The sequence below is a fragment of the Alligator sinensis genome, unplaced genomic scaffold (assembly GCF_000455745.1).
Source record: "Alligator sinensis unplaced genomic scaffold, ASM45574v1 scaffold575_1, whole genome shotgun sequence".
Taxonomy (NCBI): Eukaryota; Metazoa; Chordata; order Crocodylia; family Alligatoridae; genus Alligator; species Alligator sinensis.
In genome coordinates this window covers 1,886,933-1,902,737 of record NW_005842051.1, presented here as the reverse complement: position 1 = coordinate 1,902,737, position 15,805 = coordinate 1,886,933, and the positions used below count along the sequence as shown (strand labels likewise).

Below are 15,805 nucleotides of genomic sequence, written 5' to 3'. Positions count from 1 at the left end.
CAACCCACAGCTCACCCACAGCAGCAGCGGCCATTGGGGCACTTGGCACTTCCTGACACAGCCCCCTTACCCCCCTCCCCCATGCAGCACAGGAAAGTGTGGGGCAGCACAGCTCAGCCCTGCCCTCCTGGCACCCGGCGCTGCCTGTGCCACATCATGTGGGCCCTACCCAGCTTGGCGCAGCACCATGCACTTCCAGGCAGCTCCAGGCCACTTGGGCTGTCACCTGGGGCCCTATGCCACTTGTGGGGACAACATGTTGTGCTGGGTCCTGCATGCATGGGACTGGTCCAGGTGGGGCCTGCATAGACTGGACCCAGCCCAACACAACACATGGTACCCATGAGCAGTGTGGGGCCCCAGGTGACAGCCCAAGCACCCTGGAGCTGCCTGTGCAATTTGACACAAGCAGCACTGGGTGCCAGGTGGCTGGGGCTGAGCTGTGCTGCCCCATGCCATGGAGCGGCTTTGCCAGGGGGCCCTGAGCACCCCGATGGGCTGCTCCTGTTGGTGAGCTATAGGCTGTGTGGGGTGGCTGGGGCCTTGTGTGGTAGCATGTGAGTCCTATGCGGGGGAGGGCTTTGGCCCCTGAGGGGGAGCTCTGGGCCCTGCAAGGGTGGGGGGGCTGTAGCCTCTGCAGGGGGGAATGTGGGCCCTGTAGGGGGGCAGTCCATGAGCTGTGCAGGAGGGCTACACCCAGTGTGGGGCAGGGGACCCATCCCTCCTGAGCAGCCTCTCCCACATGCCCCCCTGCACACCCACAGTCCCCCCACAATCCACCCACAAACTCCATGCCCCCAAGCTACCCCCACAAACCCCTCACCCCGATACCTGTCCCTGTGGGGCTGGGGGCAGGCTGTGGGTTGAGAGTGAGGGGCAAAGACAAAGGCAGGGCACTGGCATATGCAGGGTGCAGGCGGGGGACCCACCCCTCCTGAACAGCCCCTTCTGCAGTCCCCTGCACCCTCACAGCCCCCCTGCTCCAGTGCCCCCCACCCACAGTCCCTTACTTACCTCCAACGGAGCTGGGGTCCACACAGCCTGCACTGGTCCAGGCTACCCTGCTTATGGAGGCAGCGTGCTTCAGCACCAGGGCAAGGGACAGCCATAGAGACACCCTGGCTGCCTACCAGAGCATCTCTTTGGAGAACCCAAACCTCCAGATACCTCAGGACATGGTTGCAGACTGTGTCCCTGTCCCACTTTTTTTCTGCTGAGGTTTTTCTTTTTTTGGGGGGGATACCTGGCCCCCACTGCAAATATGCAGTGCGGGGAATGTTTTTTTGTTCCCAGCGTGCCTCTTGCCACATCTCAAATTGCTTTGAGATGCGGCCAAAGGCATGTGTGGGCTTGTCTGGATGTGCCCAAAGAGCCTTACTGTGTTTTTAACTATTCCATTTCCTGATCTATTAATTTAATCCTTTTGCATACTCAGTGATATTTGGAGTATATACTAAAGCAGTCTCTCGGAAGGAGATATTATTAAATAATGGCCAGAAAAAATGTGCAGCTCCAGGGAGTGTCAGTGAGACGAATCAGGAACAGATGCTATTGAATAAACACAATAGTATCACAACAGAAGGTTTCCAAAATTGAATATTCCCACATATTAAATTCTGTCTGTGTCCAGAACAATTTTAAGAGAGGTAGCCAGGAAAGAGAGTACCATGTTTTTCATCCTGACCAGTTACTGCAGCTTGGTCTGTTTTGGAGCCTCCAGGAAATAAACTACTTTTATCATGAGGTCAGTAATATGGATGCTCTTGATCCCAGCTTTTAAAATTCTTGTTCCTTTGAGCCACTAGAAGCCTGTTGTTTGGTGAAGGTGAGGATATACAAGGAAAGGGGGACAGGGATTTAGTTTAAGATGTGTTGTTGCGTGTTCCTAGTAGGGATTCTGTATTCTATGCTTTCATGCTGCGACAATGTTTCATGATGGTGGTTGCCTTCAGGGAAAAATGGTTAGTACAGAACTAAAGTGAAACAAAAATGACAAAGCAACAGGGGTGCTTTAAAATTCCTGTTTAGACAATAGAAGCTTTTTCCAAGTTACTTGACCTTAGAACTGGGGAGTAATTCAAGTTGTTTTTCCATTATAATAAAACTATTTGGAAAAACTAGAAACAAATGTAAGACTCAATTCTGCCATGTTTCTCCTGATGAATAGAACCTTACTTTGCAGGTAAAGCCATTGAAGTAACTGTGGCTTATCACTCAGTGGGGGCTACCACTCAGCATGAGTAAGAATAGATAGTTAGATTCTTAATATCGAAAATAAAGATATTTTAAACAAAATTTAGCTCAGTGAAACTGTCCTCATTATATCAGTCCTGGAACAGTAGTACTAATACAAGGTGAAGGGTAGCTGGAAGGAATTTTGTTCGTGTCAATATGATGCTTTTATGTAAATATAATGTACATGATGCTCTGACTTAGACATGCCAGGAGATTTGAATGCCTTCTAAGACTACAAAAGCAGAGCTATTACCATGCCTCTGTTATTGCAGGGGAAACTCAAAGCAAATAATTATTATTTAGTTTTTTCATCAGTAGAAGCTTGGATAAATTGAATACAACAGATGTAGTACTGAGAATACTATTATCTGTTCATAACATTCACCATAGTGGTTATTAGGCATTTCTTCTCCCCTTGTGAAAAAGGCCTTAATGCGTTTCATTCTGTTTGTTCAAAACTGTCCCTGCTGAAGTCTTTGTGGCACAGTATAATCAATCTTTCTGCTCAAAGGTTAACACAAGCTACTGTGTTCCCAAGACACAGAGGATATGACAAAAATGCAATTTGTAGAAGGGAAACACTGAGTGACCTCTGGTAGTTAAAGGTCTTCAAACCCCTTCTGTGAAAAAGAATAATTCAGCAGTGGCTTTATGGTATGTAAAGTGAATTACTGTGGATGTATATTTTACCAAACAGAAAGAATGGAACAGGAAGGTAAACTGGAAAGAGTTTTATATAGAAACCAGTTTCTTAAAGCAAAGGCTGCATAATCTTATGTATTTCCTTGAGGGGAAAAAAAAAAAGATTTCTGGAATGGATGCAGCATGGCTCAGCAGGGTGTCTGGGAGCTAGGATGGCTCCACCTGTCAGCCAGAACCCGGCACTGCTCAGCCCCAGCTCCCAGATACCGCCCGAGCCATGCTGCACCTGCACCATGGGGCAGCTGCCACACGGGTGCCAGCCTGGGGGGGACGGCAATCTCTGCTGCTCCGTGCTGCTGCCATGAGCCCTCAGATGCCCTGATCCCCATTGCTGCAGCAGGTGAGTGCAGGGCTTCTTTTTTTTTATTATTTTTTTAAGTACCAGAAGGCTGGGGCTGGACGGGAGATGGGGCAGGGCAGGGCAGCCATTGGGTAGAGGCAGGCACAGCCAGAGGAGCCACAGGAGAACCTGCAGCTGCTTGGCTGTTCCTGCCTCTCCCTGGCCGATCCAAATCTCTGAATCAGCGCCATATCTCAGATTTGGATTCAGCCGAATTGAATGGGGACAGTGATTCGAATCAAATCACTCTCCGCTGAATCTGAATCAAATACTTCCCTATTCGTACAGGCCTAACAGGAAGCTCTTGGCACCACAGCAGGGTAACTGTGCAGTATTCGCTTAATGGTTGTTACACTAAAACTTGGATAGGGTTGCCCATTTCAGTATCATCCGTGACAAAAATATTAATTATAGATGGCACAAGGACAGGTTGACAAGCACTTTTGGACCCCTCCAGATTTAAATAATTTTTTTCCCAGACTAGAAAGTGGGAACAACAGGTTGTTGTTTTGAAGCTTCAAATATCAAGTTGGCCTGCCTAATGTTCCTGCAAAATTAGTAATGCAAGTCTTCGTATGCAACACAACAGCCAGACATTACATAATGAAATCAGAGAACATCCACTCCTCACCCTGTTCAGCCTACCTGAAGGCTGAAGTATTTTGCACATGGTGTGTCATCAGAATGGCGTAATCCTAATGGCCCTGTACCTCAGCAGTGGCATACCAGACTTGCTGAGCAGGAAATTGTTGACTAGTTACAAACCATCTTTGCACAGACTTGTTATAGGAATTATACTCTGTCGCTGGGGATAGCATAGCCCAGAATAGATTTGCTTGTCACCAAGGAAAGTGACAAGTATCAGACCTTTTTTTCCAGATGGGTCTGAGCACAGTATCCTTGCTGAACACTTTCCTTCTGCAGTGAAACAGGTTTGTTCTATGATTTTCCACCCATTTCAAGGGTGATTTCCAAATTGAAATGACAGAACCACAATTGTTTTTGGAAGTCTGCATTGGCTAAGGCAGTCTTTGCTGTCATACCTATTATAATGTTATTTAACCACTTGTCCAGCTCATGGACATGATCCTGTAGCACTGTTGTCAGATCCTTCATCCAGATGTATGTCATCAGACTTCTGGTATGGCTGTTGGGTGACTCTCTCCCCTAACCTGTGTACACGCGCACGCACGCACGCACACACACACACACTTCCACCCACCTTGCTATTTAAGACCACAAAATTGGCCTTTAAAGCAGCTTAAATGCTCTTTGCACTGCTTTAATGGAGTTGCTTTTTGCGCACACAGCAGCGTATTCGCTTTAAATGACTTTGGTACGTAGCAAGATAAAACACCTCTGAGGTGTTTTAGTTTGCTACATAACAAAGTGCAACAGTGCTTGGGGCGCTGGAAGCTGGCATGCTCAGGGCTTAGCAGGCCCTGCACAGCTCAGGGGCTGTGGGCCCCAGTGGCAGCCCATGCAGGGAGGCTCCACTGAAGGAAAAAAAAAAAAAAGCGGCGAGCCTGATCTATTTTTTTTTCTTTTCGGAGCCTGCCTGAGCTGTGCAGGGGCCCAGCGCTTCCCTCCATGGCTGTGAAGGGGCTGGTGCTTCCCTCCGCACCTGGAGCACCCCCCAGGACTGCCCAGGCTGGGTGCAAGTAGACAGGTGCCACCAAAGGGGCCCCCACGCAGCTCAGGGATCGCTCAGCCCGCTGGCAGCTCGCCCCCCCACCCTGCCACCGGACGGGCAGGTAAGGATTGGGCTCCCACCCTTGTGTACACGGCACGGGGGTTTATTTTAGTTTAATTCTCCCTAAACTGAAGCGGTGTTTTTAAAAACCCACCCTTTCAGTTTAGGGAAAACTAAGCCAAATTAAACCCCCAGGCCGTGTACAAGCAGCCTATGAATGCATATCTTGCTGAGACAGAACAATGGATCACCAGAAGCTTTTGTTGACTCAGACCATCATCCCATCTTGCCATGGGGCATTCGGCACCAATGTTTGTTCATCTATGTATGGGTTTTCTTAATGTTTATGATGTTTATGAAGTTTAGCTGCACAGCAACTGTGGTCACTACTGAACCTATCTATAGAGCTCATAGGTTGAAGTTGAGATAAATTTTAGGGTTGGCAAGATCCTATTTGTTATTACTGCTGAAAATCATTCCTTTTGCTGCGTACTGGTGATTATACCAATATGTCCTGGGGTGGTGCATCAGACTTCAAAGAGAATCTTAATGGTGTAAAAACTGCAGGTGGGATGAAGAGATCTATATAAAATGGTAATTTAGTGTTAACATAGATTTTCTCCATCAGTTTGACTGTTGCAGGATCACAGTGAATATATAGTGAGTGCTATACAGCCATAGTATTCTCTCTTTGTGAGGTCACAAGGTTTTTGGTAAAATATACACAGTGGAGTGTAGTTGGGTGTCAGTTAGCTTTGCATGCATTGAGTGGCAGCAGATTGGAGTGCAATATTCTGCAGTTAAATAGCAGGTGTAGATATTTGAAAGATATGTGCATTGGCCTGATCTGTTAAAGCAGCCAACTTGCTTACAGGGTTATTGCATGTGCCGACTTGGCATCTCTTTTCTTTAGAATTTATGAAAGGTTAGCATGCCAAGATCATACCCAAGACACAGTTAAGGGCTGTTTATGTTTCAGGTGCTGTCTATTGGATGATGTATTCAGATCTAGAGTAACAAACGCATTAAAAGTGGAATACATTTGTCCATTGTTTGAAGGTGGGTGCTGCACCAGTACTGGTCCAGATTGCCCATATTGTGACATTCAGAGTGGCATCAAGGTCAGAAAATGACTGAGCTTAGATGTTGAAACAGATGTCATTTTTCATTAATGAATTAATGAATAAGTGAAAGTTCGCTGATGTAGAGATTAAACAACATGGCTAAAAACACAGAGACTGTCAAAAGCTGTTAATTTGTCTTTTCCATGCAGTTGTTTTGTTCTCTGTGTCCTGTAAACCGTCTGTCACCAAGGAGCAGTTTCTTAACATAAGCCGCACATCTTAGGAAATCTCGACCTGTAGAATGAAAAACTGGTGGCTGCCTGTACATGTGCTGGTTCACATTCTAATTAGCACACTTGACCGTGGCCTCACTATCACCTTTCTAAGCCCCCACACATTTAAAAATAGCTGCTGGGGCACTTCAACTTCATCTAAACGTCATCCAATGAGGTTTAAATAAAGCATCCCACAGTCATTTTTGAATATGTGGGGACTTAATACACATGACAGTGAGGCATTTTAATTAGCGCACTATCCCTGAGCACGTGTATAGGCAGCCAGTGTACCAGACTGTAGCATAAGAAAGTCAAGCCCAGAAAAGGAGTTCTCTGAGTACCATTGACAGGGACTACTCCCTGCCTGATCTAGGCAATCCTGATAGAGAGCAGACAAACATACTCTTCTGAATCAGAAGAAAATGATATATTTTTTTTTTTAATGGAAAAGTTTCTTGATATGGGTAGCCCAACACAGTTTTCACCTGTCCAGCTTTCAGTACCCAAGTTCCTTTGTAATTAATTCTACTTAAAGCAGAAAACCTTTTGTTTGGATCCATTAAGGTCCATCTTGCAATTTCAATTTGCCATCCCTTTGTGTGTGTTGTTTTTTTTTCTACATCAGTGAACAGACGTTTCTCAAGTAACTATTCATGTACTCTACCCACAGATTAGAAAGCTTATTCCTACCTGGGGCTTCACTATAGTTCTCCTGAAACTCACGGAGTCTCCATTTGAATTTTTTTTCAGAAGTCTCCCCTGTTTCACCTCACTTCAAAGATTGTCTATCACGTTGGCTGCAAAAGTGTGTGATCATCAGGCACTTAACAAAAAAGCCATTTTATGACAGTCAGTAAGAGTAAGGTAGTATTAAGCCCTCATTCAAAGTTCATTGCTAATGTCTTAGAATTTAAACCAGAACATCTTCTTTCCTGTCTTTGCCTATCTTTTTTCTGAACTACCAGGAAACAAGAAATTATGCATGTTTGACATACCCAGGATTTTTCTCAATTATGTCCACAGGTCTAAGCTGTTTTGAATGCCTTCCTTCTCTTTCTGGCTATAATCCAGTGTTCAAGGCCATCTCCTCACAAATGATGCCACAAGTGAACAGCACGTTGTGTCTTACTGTGTTACCAAACAGTTGATGTACTCCTCCGACTGAACATCAAGATTCACTCTTTCACAGAACAACCAGTCTTTTCTTCCTGTTTCAGGAGTATTCGAATATTAAAAAATCTGTAAGTTAGCTATAGTAGTAACCAGTGACATTGATCAAATACTACCTTGGTCAACCAGAAGGACGCACAACATCTGTGCATATCTGATGGACACTGTTACAAATACCTGATCTTGCACACATGATATGCAGGCGCGCACACTTTAGGATCAATAATTGGTGTGGCATCTTAAAGAACCACAGTTACTTTACACTGTGTGTCCTAAGTTTAAGAAATACTACGTTTCTGAGCCCTTTTTACGCAGTATGCCTTTGGATGAAAGGCTTATCTGCCTTCACTCATCCCTATTGGAACTGCATGATTCTGTCACATTTGACTGTCTGGATGGCAGCAACTTTACTTGCCAACTGTATTAACCCAGTATGCCCAATTGTAACCCTTTTTCCTTTGGGAGTCTGTGGCAGCTGGTGATTAAAGTGACTCAAAACAGTTTCTTCAAAACAAATCATCATTTATTTATTCATTCACCCCAAAGGTACGTTACAACCAGAGCAAAGAAATAAAGCTTAAAAAGCCCTAAACACATTTCCCATTACCTAAGCTTTAATCTTTTCTCGCAAGATGTAGTAAGTTTCATTCAGCTCTGTTACCTTCAGTACATGGATTGGGAGACAGCCTGCTTGCTGCAGTCACTTATTTTCCATCACAGATTTATCTTTAGCCATTGCTGATAACCTGCTCCAATCCCATTCATTTCTAGGACAGCATTTTTTAAGGCTTGACAACCTCCGTTGATTTTTAGTCTTAGGTTTGAAAAGGGGAAATCTCAGCAGTTAGTTTGAAGCCAGGTGGGGATGCTCTCCAGTGTTTTCTTTTGGCTCATTAGTATTCTTTCCAACTGTACTTTATCAGTACCAATTTTACATTTCCTGTTTGTTCCGTATCTTCCTTAACTCTGTGCAGTCAGATAAGTTCACATCACTGTGCACCTCAGTTCTCCTGTTTGATATTTATATACATATGTGAAAAAAAACCATGCTCCTTAATTGCCTAGTTCTAGGAAGTAAGGAAGTAACTGTTCCATGATGTGTTCCACGATGGCATCTTTACCATCAAGGTGGTGCACAGTGCCTCTTACAGGGGCAGTGATGATTTGGATCTTAAAGGAATAACTTGTGTGTTGGGAACCTGAAGCATGGTAATTTGTTAATTTTTTAATGTTCAGAAAGCAGTAATTACAAGTAATTGTTAGTATCTGGAAATAGTAACCAGTGTGAAATTTATAAATAGGCTTAACTGGTAGAAACTACTAGAGTGCTTTTAAGAATGTATAATGTCAGTAAGAGTTAGGCCCTTTGTACATGCAACAAAATGGGTCTTTAAAGCAGCCTAATTGCCCTTTTGCACCACTCTAATGGTGTTGCTACTTACATGATCGGCAGCATATTCTGCTTTAAATGACTTTGTAACGTAGCAAAATAAAATCCATCCGAAGTATTTTAGTTTGCTCCCTAACAAAGTCCAACAGTGCACGGGGCGCTGGAAGCTGCCATGCTTGGGGAAGCTCGAGCTTGGCAGGCTTCCAGTGCTCTGTGCACCATCCTGGCTGCCTTCTCCCACTGCCAGCACACCCAGCCACCCTCCTGCCACCTTGTCACTCTGCCCTAAGGGCAAGCCAGCCGTTCCCAGGCAGTCCCAGGTGGTGGGAAGGTGGCCGGGATGGTGCAGGGGAGGGGGGCAAGCTGCAAGCAGGCCAAGTAGTCCCTGAGCTGTGGAGGACCTCAGTGCTTCCCTCCAGTGGCAGTGCCCCCCAGGTGGCACTCCCTACTGGCACCCAGCCCAGGCAGTCCTGGGGGGCACCAGCACCATGGAGGAAAGCACTGGGGCCCAGGCAGGAAGCCAGGCTCCAGGAGGAAAAAATAAAAAAGATCAGGCTTCTCACCACTTCCCCCCACCTTCAGCTGAGCCTGCCTGCACAAGCTGCCACCAGGTCACACACCTCCTGAGGATTGGGCCCCTCATCTTTTGTACATGCTACAGGGGTTTAGTTCTCCCTAAACTAAAACAGTGGGTTTCCCCATCGCATGTGCAAGCACACTTATACTTACACTTTTAGAGGACGTTTGCAGTTATTGTGAAGAATGCAGCCATTGACATTCAGACTTCTGGCCCAGTTGAATCCCAAGCTGTTTATACAACTGAGTGTTCAAACATCTGGTTTTGGTCTTCTGAATCAGCATTTGGATGAGTTAATTGATTGGCAGGAGGCTGTCATTTAGAGTAGGTTTTATGAGGCATACTGGCTTATATGGCTTAACAAATTTTGTTCAGGTCTAATTTGCTTTGTTCATTTTACTGAAATTGGCCCTATTACTTCAGTAATTATTTTCTGACAGAAGTTTTCACCTGGGATATTTCTCTTCCAAGGGCAGGGATTGGAAGCCTAGTTGAAATCATTGAACCAGGACTGTTTATAAATATGACAGAATCTTTTAAGGTGACTTTAGAAAGACTTAATTTCCCCCATACAGCAATTTTTATGATGAATTTTCTGTAAAAGAATTGAATCTTAGCCAGTTATCATTTTGACTTCCTATTCTTAAAAAAAAAAAGTGAAGGTTTTGCATTATCTGATACAACAAGGTATCTTAAAAATTAAGCAATGCAAATCCTTAATTAAGAGAATTCATTTTAAGTACACCTAATAAAGAACAGATCCTTACATACTGATTCACACCAAAGGCAAAAATTATTAGTTCAGTGTCTCTTCCAAAAACAAATAGTAGCTTTAGCTGTGTCTAACGCATGCAGTAGGCAATGGTCCAGGGCAACAAAATGCTCAGTAACTATGGGCAACTGTACGCTAGTGAGGTATTTAGTAGTTGGGAATAGAATCCCTGGAGAGAACCTTTTTTGCTACTATTTTGTCTCTCTACCACATCAAACATAAATGAATTGAATTAAAAGCATTTCAAGCAATTTTTGGTGAGAACATAAGTATTTTGCACTTGGAATACATTTTTATTTGTCTTTGTTTTAGCATCATCGTTTTAGAAGGCTTGCCACTTTATGATGTAACTGTAGAGGTAATTGTTTCTTTTTGCTTAGGAGAGATTTTGAGGAAGGATTGGAAGGATTTTTTTTTATTTCCTTTTACCAATGTGTACCTAGTTTAAATACCTTAAAGACCATGATCGCATACAAGTTACCTTGTTAACTATTAATTCTGCCTTTTTACACAATGTTATATGGAAACTGTTGCATATTAGGTTTTCTTCTCAATCAGTAAAATTTACAAGGAGATATTGTTTAAGTATATAGCAACTGACTAATTTTGCAAATGAAAAATTGACAGGGTTGAAGAATTTTTGCAATTTTTCTATATAATATATACACAATATAAAAAGTCTTCAATGCTCTGACTTTTAAATCTAATGGAATTCATTGTAAACATGTTTTTTAATTATGTAGACTTTCTTTTGTTCTCATGAATATCAATATGGAGGTGATATGCTTTTTTGATTTTAAAATGTCAGGTATAAGTGGACATTGTTATGTAAATTAAAGATCATGAAATTGTAATATTATCTCTTCCTACCACAGGCTTTCTTCATTCAAATTTGTGAGACTGTAAAGATTTCCCTCGTACACTAGCTATGATGACCATATGAATAATTTGATTATTGTACTTGGGTTAAAAAAATTAGAAAATTTTACTATCTGTTATAATCTTCCCCCTTTCCTTTTATCTTTTCTCTTTTCTGTACAGGTGATTTCTATTCACTCATTTCCAAGCTGCTAGGAGAAAGGGAAGATGTTGTTCATGTCCATAAGTATAACCCTACAGAAAAGGCAGAATCAGATCTTGTAGCTGAGATTGCTAATGTAGTCCAAAAGAAGGATCTTGGCTGGTCTGATGCAAGAGAGGTTACAAATCGTGATGAGAGGGACAATACTATTCTTGTCAGAGACAGAATTCACAAATTTCACAGACTAGAATCTACCTTGAGGCCACCAGAGAACAGACCTTTCTCTTTACAGCAACCTAAACATGATGAGGGAAGCTGGGAAAAAGAACATACAGGAGGTGGGTTAGGGGTTCATTTTAAATAATGAAATTCAAGGTAGGAGCTGTGATCCACATTAGCAAAATCTGAAGGGAATATCAATTGATGCTTGAAACTATTTCGCAAAAAGTCTTCCTGATTATGGAGACTTCTTTTGCATTTTTATATATATAAAGTCTCAGTGATTACCTAGCTAATACATTTTTCCCTTCATTTCAAAGGGAGGTTATAGTCTCCTGGGAAAAATACAGTTTATTGTTTGAATCTCAGATAGCAGCTTTAATGATTAAACAAATTGTGATCAATTTAGCATTAATTCTTCTAAACTGATATAAGCAAAAATGGATATAACAGTGATTTCAGGTGTTTTATTTTTTATGCAACTGGCTTTCATAAAGTATTTAATGAAGGGGAGCTCTACCCATTTTATTTTTCATCCTAATGATCAGATTATAATGATTTAAAAATTGAATTTTTTGTAGTTCCATTATCAATTTCTCTCTAAATCAGGAAGAGTAGTAAGTGGTTTCTGAAGAACTGTGTGGAAAGTCAATATTTATTAGGCATTTTCCCCTCTTTATTTCAAACCAAGATTAGCTGTTTTAACTAGCTGGTTTATAACTCATTCCCTTCAGGTTTCTATGACAGCAAAAACCATAGAAGCATCATATTGTTTTATTTGTGTTGTGGTCTCTGTGTGGTATTGATTGTGATTAGTCTTACTTGCTAATGTGGAAAGACAGATAATGCAGCATGTGAAGAGTGTCTCATAAAAGTAACTGATATGTATGCATGGCAGCCATCAGTGTGTGAGAGCCATAGCAGCTCACGCTTGCTTTTATGTTGCAAACATCCAGCTTGATGTTCCCGAATACATTGTTGCCTACAAATATAAATTATTCATCATCTATTTGATTTCTATTTCAGTTTATACTATTAGCATGTAACACATCCTGCTTGCATGACGTTCAAATACAGTGTATTAACTGCCAAATATTGTGTTTGGTATGTAATTGCAGACCATAGGTGAGGACCTCTAGTAGTACATTCTTGTACTTGCTTTAATGAAACCCAGCCAAAGTTTTTTGCAAGAAAAGTGTTAAGAAAACATCTACAATAAACCTGATTTTTCCTTTTTGTGCCAAGTACTTCAGGAATAACTCAATTAAGGACACTGTTACAGCAACACAAGTGCATGGAAAATCAGGCCCCATGTTCAAGAAATGCATGTTTTTGCAAAATCTGTTTTTTTAGGTCCAAATTAGAAAGGTGAGACATTTTAGAGAGAGAATATTATTTAAAAATATCCCTTTTATTTTTATTTGGTTAAGAAGAGTGAATATTAAGTGATACAAGTCCTGATTAGACAGAAGAATAGCAGCTTGTTTACAGTGCTTACTGCAGGGCCTGTGTTTTGATTGGAAAAGTAGATTGTGGGCTTTTTATGACAGGTCTCTTGCTTGGATATTTGAAGTGAGAGAATAAGAGAGAAACGAAACAGAAACTTCTTTAAAATATTTTATTTAAAGCTTATTTCCCCTCTTTAATCAATAAAGCACTATGTAACATACATGCGCAAAAATTCTGAATGCTAAAGCTGTCAGCGCCATCTTTTGGCAAACGAATGATTATCATTATAGTAAATGTGAAATTTGAATCATGATTTTGAAAGGAAAGATGAAACATTGGTTTGCTTTCTGTAACATAATTTAATGTGAAGTAAAATTATGGAAAAGGAGGATCTAATTGATTTTTTTTTTTTTGTAGATTTAAAAAATTGTGGTACATCCTTTGCTGTGGTTGTATATGCAAGTGTTGCAAAACTAAAGCATAGTTGCACCAAAATTACGTAGTGGTAAATAGTTTGTCATCGAGAAGGTGACAGTATTCTTGAGTATGGGTTCCTAGTACTAGTCCAAGTTTGTTCATAGTGGGTGTATCTACACATGCCATTAAGGCAACATGATGAACTCCAGCACAGCTTGTGCTGGAACTTATTACGGCACCTTAACAGCATGTGTAGATGCTCAAACTGCTGCAGTCCAAGGTGCACATGCAGATGCTGCACCCAGGACCACAGCAGCTTGAACCAGGGTGGAGCAGCTCTGGGTTGGAAGGAGCCCTGGGGGTCAGCCTCAGGCTCCAGGAGGTGGCATTGGGGCTGACTGGAGCATGAGAGTGCCCCAGCACGTGGAGCCTTGTGACTAGGCAGCAGGCAGGGATCTGGCCCTCTACCGCCTGGGCTGACCAGGTGCAATGTATACTCAGGTCAGCATTTACACGTTTAGGTGCAGTTATTTTATCTGCCCTAAGATGGTAGTGTCCCTGGCAAAAATTAGTTTGCAGTGGTCCAGTAGCATTGTACATGTAGAATGTGATGCTTTACACTGCAGCAAATAAGTCTACTGCACAGTTAGGTATATATGTAAATGCACCCAGTGTTAGTTAAATTTCTGAAGTTTTAACTACCATATTTACTTGATTCCAAGAAAAGGTGTTTTCCCCCAATTGGCCTAGGGTAAAGAGTTCCTCATAATTTCATACAAAGAAATATCACTAAATACATTATCATTAAACTACTGCCAAAAGCAGTACGGCGGGTTGCAGATGCTTAAACCGCTCCCCCCTCCCCCCCCCCCCCCGGGTACTTTTAAATTCCACGCACTCCCGCACCAAACCCAGTTCATGCCCAGAAGAGGCAGTATATTATCAGCTGGACCTGACTTGCCGAATATCTGTACAAATTGGGTGCTTTAGTGTGGCTTTTTAGTGTTTCTTTACCTAATAGCTGATTTAATCAGCTTTAGCTGAGAGTACCAAAAAGCCCTGCTGAAACACCTGATCTGTATAGATGCTGCAGAGCTGAGTCGAATTAATGTGCTGCTTCTTCCAGTAAAGTGTGCTCTTTTGTTGTTGTTGATTCTGTTTTTTGGGGTGTTTTTTTTTTTTTTTACATCTGCAAGCAGTCTGTGCTCAACAATGAAAGCCAACTGTGAAGTTAATTAAATGCAGTCAACAGTGAACACTATTATAAAACACATAGCCCACGTTAAGCCTAGTGCATATGATTAGTATGGCCCCACCCTCCATGAGGTGAAACTGTGCCAGGTTGCCCAGTGCCTCATCTGCACATAAATTTTTTGGAGCAGCCTAGGACTTGTGACAGGAGCATCTGGTTTCATTCATGGCTGGGGGCTAATTAGCATGTGGATCCATTGTGGCGGACAGATTGAGCAGTGAGCTATGGGATCCCCAAGCTTGGGGCCACATTAATAATATGCATCAGGCTGAGAGAGGGTGCAACAAAGGAATTCTGGGTATGGAGTCATAGCTCACCATGACTTGAAATGCTGTTGACTTTGGTGGGGCCCACCTCAATGACTTGTGTAATAAATCATAAGCCTTTTGCTTTTAGATTAATATGATACATGCTTTATAGCTTTTGCATACTTATTTAGTAAGAAGAACAAAGTCTTTGTTTATCATGTATAAACAGCAGCTATGTTTAATTTCAGGGTTACTGTTTTCAGACTTAATTTTCACTTGTATGTGTTTGGGGTCTTGATTATAAGGGAAAGTGAAAAAGGCTGCCAAGGATAAAAGTTATGTGGAGGTAAAAAGCAAAGGGCTACCTGATCCCCTGGCTTACTTTTCCTCCTGTGGCAGTGCAAGTAGGACAAATCAAAGGCAAACCTCCAATAATTAGGTTCTATACCTGAAAAATTGTAACAAATTTATAAATTGTTCATATATAGGATCTAATTATTGGGGGGGCCATCTTATAATCAGGTTCATATTCTATTTGAATAAATATGGTATTTTACTGTCAGTAGTATTTGAATTTTTATATCTACGTAATTTGCCTGAAATGGTAATTAATCAACATATTTATTAAAGTAGAAATGGCTTGTTTTTAGACCAGTTATCTAAAACCTTATTCTATCACCCATATTTGGTTAAGTAGTATCTTACTTCACAAGTAGGCCATAGTCCAGCAGTGGTCAATTATTTTGGCTGGCGGGCCTTTTAATGAGTTTTGGTGAGTTGTCACAAGGGCTGCACATGCAAAATCTTTCAGAACATATTATTTTAACAAATTATAGATAAAAATCATATACTAAAATTCAAGCATCTACTGTAACATATTTTAATTTTATTTTTTAAAAATGTTGCCCTAATTATGTGTTTATGAGCAGTGTATATAAAGACAATTGCATAAAAGCTTAAAATAAAATCTTACTCTTGTGT

General features: G+C 41.8%; 1 protein-coding gene across 4 annotated transcripts in view; it reads left to right on the top strand.

Moving 5' to 3' along the window:
- PAM (peptidylglycine alpha-amidating monooxygenase) overlaps nucleotides 1-15,805 on the top strand; it is a 166,660-nt gene that overhangs the window by 110,075 nt on the left and 40,780 nt on the right. For 3 of the 4 annotated variants that reach the window (XM_006022900.2, XM_006022899.2, XM_006022898.2), the window contains exon 14: nucleotides 11,260-11,577. The exons of the other annotated variant lie outside the window; for it this stretch is intronic. In XM_006022900.2, the coding sequence (XP_006022962.1) occupies nucleotides 11,260-11,577 (318 nt within the window). The remainder of the gene's footprint in view (nucleotides 1-11,259; nucleotides 11,578-15,805) is intronic. 4 annotated transcript variants of the gene reach the window in all.